The sequence below is a fragment of the Cyprinus carpio genome, chromosome A21 (assembly GCF_018340385.1).
Source record: "Cyprinus carpio isolate SPL01 chromosome A21, ASM1834038v1, whole genome shotgun sequence".
In the NCBI taxonomy this organism is placed as follows: Eukaryota; Metazoa; Chordata; class Actinopteri; order Cypriniformes; family Cyprinidae; genus Cyprinus; species Cyprinus carpio.
In genome coordinates, this window is record NC_056592.1 from 252,501 (window position 1) to 260,356 (window position 7,856).

General features: G+C 44.9%; 1 protein-coding gene across 3 annotated transcripts in view; it reads left to right on the top strand.

Annotated features, from left to right (window-relative positions):
- The window catches only part of LOC109046224 (protein zer-1 homolog), a 14,365-nt gene extending 6,725 nt beyond the window's left edge, over positions 1-7,640 (top strand). For 2 of the 3 annotated variants that reach the window (XM_042778464.1, XM_042778463.1), the window contains exons 7-16: positions 1-84; positions 728-901; positions 1,209-1,424; positions 1,678-1,719; positions 3,646-3,765; positions 4,166-4,281; positions 4,362-4,550; positions 5,159-5,256; positions 5,649-5,751; positions 6,364-7,640. The exon at positions 1-84 is cut by the window's left edge and continues 63 nt beyond it. In XM_042778464.1, the coding sequence (XP_042634398.1) occupies positions 1-84; positions 728-901; positions 1,209-1,424; positions 1,678-1,719; positions 3,646-3,765; positions 4,166-4,281; positions 4,362-4,550; positions 5,159-5,256; positions 5,649-5,751; positions 6,364-6,421 (1,200 nt within the window). In that variant the 3' untranslated portion in view covers positions 6,422-7,640. The remainder of the gene's footprint in view (positions 85-727; positions 902-1,208; positions 1,425-1,677; positions 1,720-3,645; positions 3,766-4,165; positions 4,282-4,361; positions 4,551-5,158; positions 5,257-5,648; positions 5,752-6,363) is intronic. The other variant, XR_006162871.1, reaches the window with a different exon arrangement.
- The last annotated feature ends 216 nt before the right edge of the window (positions 7,641-7,856 follow it).

The following is a 7,856-nucleotide window of genomic DNA, read 5'->3' on the forward strand; positions in this document are numbered from 1 at the left end:
CCCGAGCTGGCCCACCGAGCCATTAACCAGCTGTTCGACATCGCCCGGATTCAGCACTGCAGCCAGCTGCTGCGAGCACTGCAGGTCACACACACACACTCACACACACACATGCACACATGCACGCACATTCTCACACATGCACACACACGCACACTCACGCACACTCTCACACATGGACACTCAAACACATGCACACACTCTCACACACTCATGCACACTCTCACACATGCACACACACGCACACTCACGCACTCACACACATGCACACGCACACACTCTCACACACGCACACTTACGCACACTCTCACACATGCACACGCACACACTCTCACGCACTCACACACATGGAAAAGAAACGCATCAAAAATGACAATATGAAAAATGATAGATGATTGAATTATTTTTTTTTTTTTTTTTTTATTTGGGATGCAGTTTGTGGACAGAGGAACTTGCTGTCATTTATTTCTATAGGTCTTTATTCAATACAGACTGTATAATAGACAGACAGAAAGTAACAGTGCTGATGTTGCTAAGTTAGTGTCATTATTCAGCTCAGTTCAGTTCAAGCTTTCTTCTCATGTAATAGTATCACTACAGTGAAATTGATAATGTACCTGAATATTAAACCCTGTTGCAGTGCAGTCATGTGATCTCTGACTGCAGCATCCCAGCGCACACGCATGTAACACGTGTGTGAGTAAGTGTGTCTGCTGTGTGTTTGCAGCTGGTGATCACAGCACTGAAGACTCATAAATATGACAAGAGCATTCAGGTGACGGGCAGCGCCGCTCTGTTTTACCTCACCAACACCGAGTACCGCAGTGACCAGAGCGTGCGTCTGCGCAGACAGGTCATACAGGTGGTGCTCAACGGCATGGAGCAGTACCAGGAGGTGACGGTGAGTTCAGCGCACACACACACAATTTTGACACACACACACACACTCTCACACACGCACACTCTCACACACGCACGCACACACACTCTCACTCTCTCACACACACACACTCACTCACTCTCACACACGCACACTCTCACACACACACACACACACACACACACACACACACACACACACACACACACACACTCGCTCAGACAGAACCCACGCTGCAGATGCTTGAAGGATGTTTCAAACGTCTGTGATCTGAGCCAGCACTGATTGATAAATACATGTCACTGTGTGTGTGTGTGTGTGTGTGCAGGTCCAGAGGAACTGCTGTCTGACGCTCTGTAACTTCAGTATTCCTGAGGAGCTGGAGTTCCAGTATCACAGAGTCAATCTGCTGCTGCTGAAGATCCTGGAGCCGGCGCGTCAGGACGAGTCCATCCAGCGCATCGCTGTCCATCTGTGTAACGCACTCGTCTGTCAGGTCGACAACGACCACAAAGAAGCCGTCGGCAAGATGGGATTCGTCAAGGTGGTGTGCTCCTCATTGAGCTCTGTGTTTCTGTGAAGTTGAGATGTTTGCTCTGGTTCACTTAGCGTCTGTACAGAAATCTATAACGTGCTACATTTATAAAGCGATAGTTCACCCAAAAATCATATTTCTATATATGTCTGATAGCGCCAGCTCCTCATTCATGTTGTTTTTAATGGGAATAGCATTAGATTGTTAGCGTGTAACGTGTAGCATCTGCGTCCATCTCATGGTTTGATTTGTCTCGTCACAGACGATGCTGAATCTGATCCAGAAGAAGCTGCAGGACAGAATGGTGAGTCGTCACTGAATCTGACTCATCACCGATTCGTCACTGAATCTGACTCATCACCGACTCGTCACCGAATCTGACTCATCACCTGTTCGTCCCTGAATCTGACTCATCACCGACTTGTCCCTGAATCTGACTCATCACCGACTCGTCACTGAATCTGACTCATCACCTGTTCGTCACTGAATCTGACTCATCACCTGTTCGTCACTGAATCTGACTCATCACCTGTTCGTCCCTGAATCTGACTCATCACCGACTTGTCCCTGAATCTGACTCATCACCGACTCGTCACTGAATCTGACTCATCACCGACTCGTCACTGAATCTGACTCATCACCTGTTCGTCACTGAATCTGACTCATCACCGATTCGTCACTGAATCTGACTCATCACCGACTCGTCACTGAATCTGACTCATCACCAGTTCGTCACCGAATCTGACTCGTCGCTGACTCGTCACCGAATCTGACTCTTCACTGATTCTTCACCGAATCTGACTCGTCCCCTGTTCGTCACCGAATCTGACTCGTCACCAGTTCGTCACCGAATCTGACTCGTCGCTGACTCGTCACCGAATCTGACTCTTCACTGATTCTTCACCGAATCTGACTCATCACCAGTTCGTCACTGAATCTGACTCGTCACCAGTTCGTCACCGAATCTGACTCGTCACCGAATCTGACTCTTCACTGATTCTTCACCGAATCTGACTCGTCACCGAATCTGACTCTTCACTGATTCTTCACCGAATCTGACTCGTCACCAGTTCGTCACCGAATCTGACTCGTCACCAGTTCGTCACCGAATCTGACTCGTCACCAGTTCGTCACCGAATCTGACTCGTCACCTGTTCGTCACCGAATCTGACTCGTCACCTGTTCGTCACCGAATCTGACTCGTCACCTGTTCGTCACCGAATCTGACTCGTCACCTGTTCGTCACCGAATCTGACTCGTCACCTGTTCGTCACCGAATCTGACTCGTCACCTGTTCGTCACCGAATCTGACTCGTCACCTGTTCGTCACCGAATCTGACTCGTCACCTGTTCGTCACCGAATCGGACTCGTCACCTGTTCGTCACCGAATCTGACTCGTCACCGGTTCGTCACCGAATCTGACTCGTCACCGGTTCGTCACCGAATCTGACTCGTCACCGATTCGTCACCGAATCTGACTCATCACTGATCTGACGTCACCGAATCTGACTCTTCACTGAATCTGACGAATCTGACTCATCACTGACTGAATCTGACTTCACTGTTCGAATCTGACTTGTCACCGAATCTGACTCTTCACTGATTCTTCACCGAATCTGACTCATCACCAGTTCGTCACTGAATCTGACTCTTCACTGATTCTTCACCGAATCTGACTTGTCACCGAATCTGACTCTTCACTGATTCTTCACCGAATCTGACTCATCACCAGTTCGTCACTGAATCTGACTCATCACCTGTTCGTCACCAAACCTGACTCTTCACTGATTCTTCACCGAATCTGACTCGTCACCGTTTCGTCCCCGAATCTGACTCCTCACCAGATGACACCTGTGCCAGTGTTATTTCAGTAACACTGATGTTCATTTTGATTTTGATTGAATTTTCAGTAGTTGTTTTGTTTTATTAGATTTTGTTTTAGTTATTTTTATACTTCAACTTAAAACTAAATGAAAATGATAAATGTTGCCTTGGCAATAAAATAACATTTTTATTTTATTATTAAAATTTTTTTGCAACTTGCAAGTAATGAAAATGTTTTGGTTTTTAATTTGATTTTATTTGTTAGTTTTATTTCAAGTCATGAAAACATTTTTGTTTTTATATATTTTTTATGTTATCTATATATTAATTATTTTATTTCTGGTACTGAGAATGTGTTTTTCTGGTTTACTCTGAGTTGACGGTGACGTGTGTGTGTGTGTTCAGTGTGATCAGGTGATGGAGTTCTCGTGGAGCGCGCTCTGGAACATCACAGACGAGACTCCTGATAACTGTCAGATGTTCCTGGAGTGTAATGGCATGAATCTCTTCCTGGAGTGTCTGAAGGTCCGTTCATCACTGCATACTGTTTCACAGTGTAAACTGTATTTTGACTGATTCTCAGCAGAATCTCTGCTCCTCCCTCATCTGCTTGATTTCTTGATTTGATTGGGGGAGTCGTGGCCTAATGGTTAGAGAGTCGGACTCGCAATCCTAAGGTTGTGGGTTCGAGTCTCGGGCCGGTAATACCACGACTGAGGTGTTCTTGAGCAAGGCACCGAACCCCCAACTGCTCCCCGGGCGCCGCAGCATAAATGATACCCACTGCTCCGGGTGTGTGTTCACGGTGTGTGTGTGTTCACTGCTGTGTGTGTGCACTTTGGATGGGTTAAAAGCAGAGCACCAGTTCTGAGTATGGGTCACCATACTTGGCTGTATGTCACTTTCACTTTCTTCTCTCCCGCAGGAGTTTCCTGATAAGCAGGAGCTGCACCGTAACATGCTGGGGCTGCTGGGTAACGTGGCTGAAGTGAAGGCGCTGAGGCCGCAGCTGCTGACCAAGCAGTTCATCACGGTGTTCAGGTGTGAGGCGCTTCTCTGCGTGTCGTTGGCTCAGTGTTTGCTGTGTGTGTGTGTGTCTAACACCGTGGCTCTGCTCGCAGTGAGCTGCTGGACAGTAAAGCGGACGGCATCGAGGTGTCCTATAATGCCTGCGGTGTCCTGGCACACATCATGTTCGACGGGTCGGACGTCTGGACCATGGAGGAGCCCAAGAGGTCACATGTCATGGACAAAATGTGGGCGGCCATCCAGAGCTGGGACGTCAGCTCGCGACGCAACATCAACTACAGGCACGTCAGCGGCGTTTTTATTTTTTCCGCACCATTTTCTGAGCTTTGGCTAGTGCAGCAAACACTCACTCGCTCCTGTTCTCTGCTTCTGCTGGAAAAAAGGCCAACTGAATGTAAATGATGTAATTCTAATGGTGTGGTTTGTGTGTGTGCAACTGGTAAAAATCTGACACTGCACAGAAAATAATAATGCAACATTGTTTCTAAGCAACGACTTACCCCAGATTGTAATAATCCAAAACAAACTTATGCTTAGCATTAATAAATGGAAAATATTTTTTTTTTCCATAAAAAAAAACAGCAGTGGCATTTTGTAATCAAACTGGCATTTACAGGGTTGTGAAAATTAATGAATTTTTGTAGTTATGATCAGAACTGATGTCGGTCAAATAAATATATAATAATATATAATATTTTTATGACAGTGTTTTGTCCTCTAAGGACCTGTGTGTAAGACTGACACAAACATCATCATTAATTCCATTAAATAAACCGTATTAATGAAATGCAGGTTTGCCTCTTAATGGCTGATGAACTAGTAAAGACCCTAACTTATCTGTTTACGAGACCGGTTTGAGCTGGTCACTGACCCGTCTGTCCGCCTGCAGGTCGTTCGAGCCCATCCTGCGTCTCCTCCCTCAGAGCGGCGCTCCGGTCAGTCAGCACTGGGCCACCTGGGCGCTTTATAACCTGGTGTCTGTTTACCGTGAGTAACCAAGAGTTCACCCAAACATCATCATTTACTCTCCTCACGCCGTTCCAAACCTGTATAAGTTTCTTTCTTCTGACGAACACAAAAAGATATTTGAAGAAACTGTAGTTTTTTTCCATATGATGTAAGTCAATGGCTACCGTCGACTGTTTGGTCGCACACATTCTTCAAAATAACTTCTTATTGTGTTCAACAGAAGAAAGAAACGCGTTCAGGTTTGGAACTACATAAGAAAAATACATTGATCTCATACAGTTCAGTTTAAACAAGCCTCTCTCTCTCTCTCTCTCTCTCTCTCTCTCTCTCTCTCTCTCTGTCTCTGTCTCTCTCTCTCTCTCTCTCCCCTCTCCCCCCCCCCCCCCTCTCTCTCTCTCTCTGGTCTGTAGCGAGTAAATACTGCCCTCTGTTGATAAAGGAGGGCGGCGTCATTCTGCTGCAGAAAGTTCTAGAGCTGGAGTCCTCTCATCAGGAGACCAAGGACATGGCACGGTAACAACACACACACACTCTCTCTCACACACACACACACACACACACAATCCAATGATGATTGAGAGCTGAAGAAATAAAGGCTCCTCAGAAGATGTGAGATGTTCTGGAGGCTTGTGAAGATCATTCCTCCGCTGAGGAACAGTGAAAGTAAAGCTTCTGGAAACAAACGCTCCTCAAAAGATCCTGAGGATCAGATTTGAGACTCTAAAAACATGATTGATTGAGAATCAAGTAAAGCTGAGCTGCTTCAGTCCAGTAAGAGTTCATCTGGAGATATTACTGCAGTTATTCTGACCTTTACTTGATCAAAATCACTCAAGATCTGACACCAGAAGCAGCAGCTGAAGCTGGACACTTGTACAATTATAATGACTTTACACAGAGTACACATTGTCATTAATACAGTTTTCACGAGCTGTCATAGTTACACTGATAAAGACATAAAGGGAGGCACAAGTCTGACGCTGATCGGTGGGTCATTCACGAATCACATCATGATGAAAGACTGATTTTTGTGTATGTCATGTAATCATAGTTTTACACCTAGAGAAGCGGTTCTGGGTTGGTCTGACGTAGTGTGTGTGTGTGTGTGTGTGTGTGTGTGTGCAGTAAAGTGATGGAGCAGTGTGAGAACTTCAAGGAGGATCCGATGGACACCAGCAGGTAAAGAGTGACGGTCACCAGCGCTGGACGTCCATCTGCGTGATGTTCCTCACTGACACTGACGGCACAGAAACACCTGTGTGTTCATGAGGAGGACGTTACGCTGCTCTCCTACAACACACGTGTGTCCCGTCACACTACAGTGAGCTCACGAGTGTGTGTGTGTGTGTGTGTGTGTGTGTCGGGCTCGTTTCTGTGTTGCACATGGACAGCAGTGAGAGCTGCCTTATTCTAGAGGTGTTTTTCTTTGTTTTATTTGTAAATGATAATGTGCCCGAGTGAGTGTGTGTGTGTATATATATACATATATATATGTGTGTGTGTGTGTGTGTGTGTGTGTGTGTGTGTGTGTGTGTGTGTGTGTGTGCGGACGTTCTGCTCGTCTTTATAAGGAACAACCGTGATTATTTGTCTGGAGGCAGAGAGGTGGACACATAAGCTGGACTGACTCTTCTCAAGGCTCCTGTGATCAAACGCTGGAAAGCACTGATGATCCTGAGACCCGGCTCTGTTCTCGTCTGGAAGGAAGTTCTCGTCTGGATGTTCTAACGCCGTCTCTGTAAACACTCCTGGTTGGAAATCTCTGGAGGTCCCGGCGGAGAACCCAATCACACATCTGTCATTAAAGCGATTATCTTTTGGGGAGCTCATCATTTTTCCTATGTTGTATTTTTTTTTTTTTATCACATTCACTTTTTATTTGCGATCTCATGATGAGCGCGATCGCCTGGCAGCGGGATCAGCGTTTGTGTGTGTGTTTCTCTCCAGGAGCGATGATGGTGGTTTATCTGCGTTTCCAAACGTCAGGTTTGTGCTGTTTAACTGCAATAAAACCATGATGTACTGAAGTAAGATGTCCACACAACACTGGCTGTAAAGAGAGATTAATAATAATAATAATAATAATAATAATAGTTGTCTAACACTCTGTTCCAGTCGTTATTTCTTACAGACGGTGATGATTGTGATATTTTATCGGGTGTGTTTTTAAATCAGTCACATGTCTGTATATGTGGGTATCTTTCTGAATTTAAACAGACTCCTGGTGTTGGAACAGTTTTAGATATTTTAATATTTGAATATCTGCTCTGTCTGCTGTTGAACGATCATTACTTTGTAAAAGAGGCGTTATTCACTTCTACAGAATCTCTCTTAGGATGCTTCTTGAACTCTTATATCACTATAAAATCATCAAATACAGAATATTCAGTATTTCAGTAAAAGTGACTTCACTGAAGAATCAATTTCTTTTATGCTTATGATCATTTTTATATTATTTATTGATTTAAAAATGTTTGCACGCAAATAACAGGTTTATAGGGAGCTACTGGTCTCAACTTTTTTATTTACAAACTTATTTTAAAGGTTTACTAGCAGAATCTTTGAGGTGAAATGTTAGACAAGGGTTTTTCTTCGTGTATGAAGGTATCTGTTAAAAA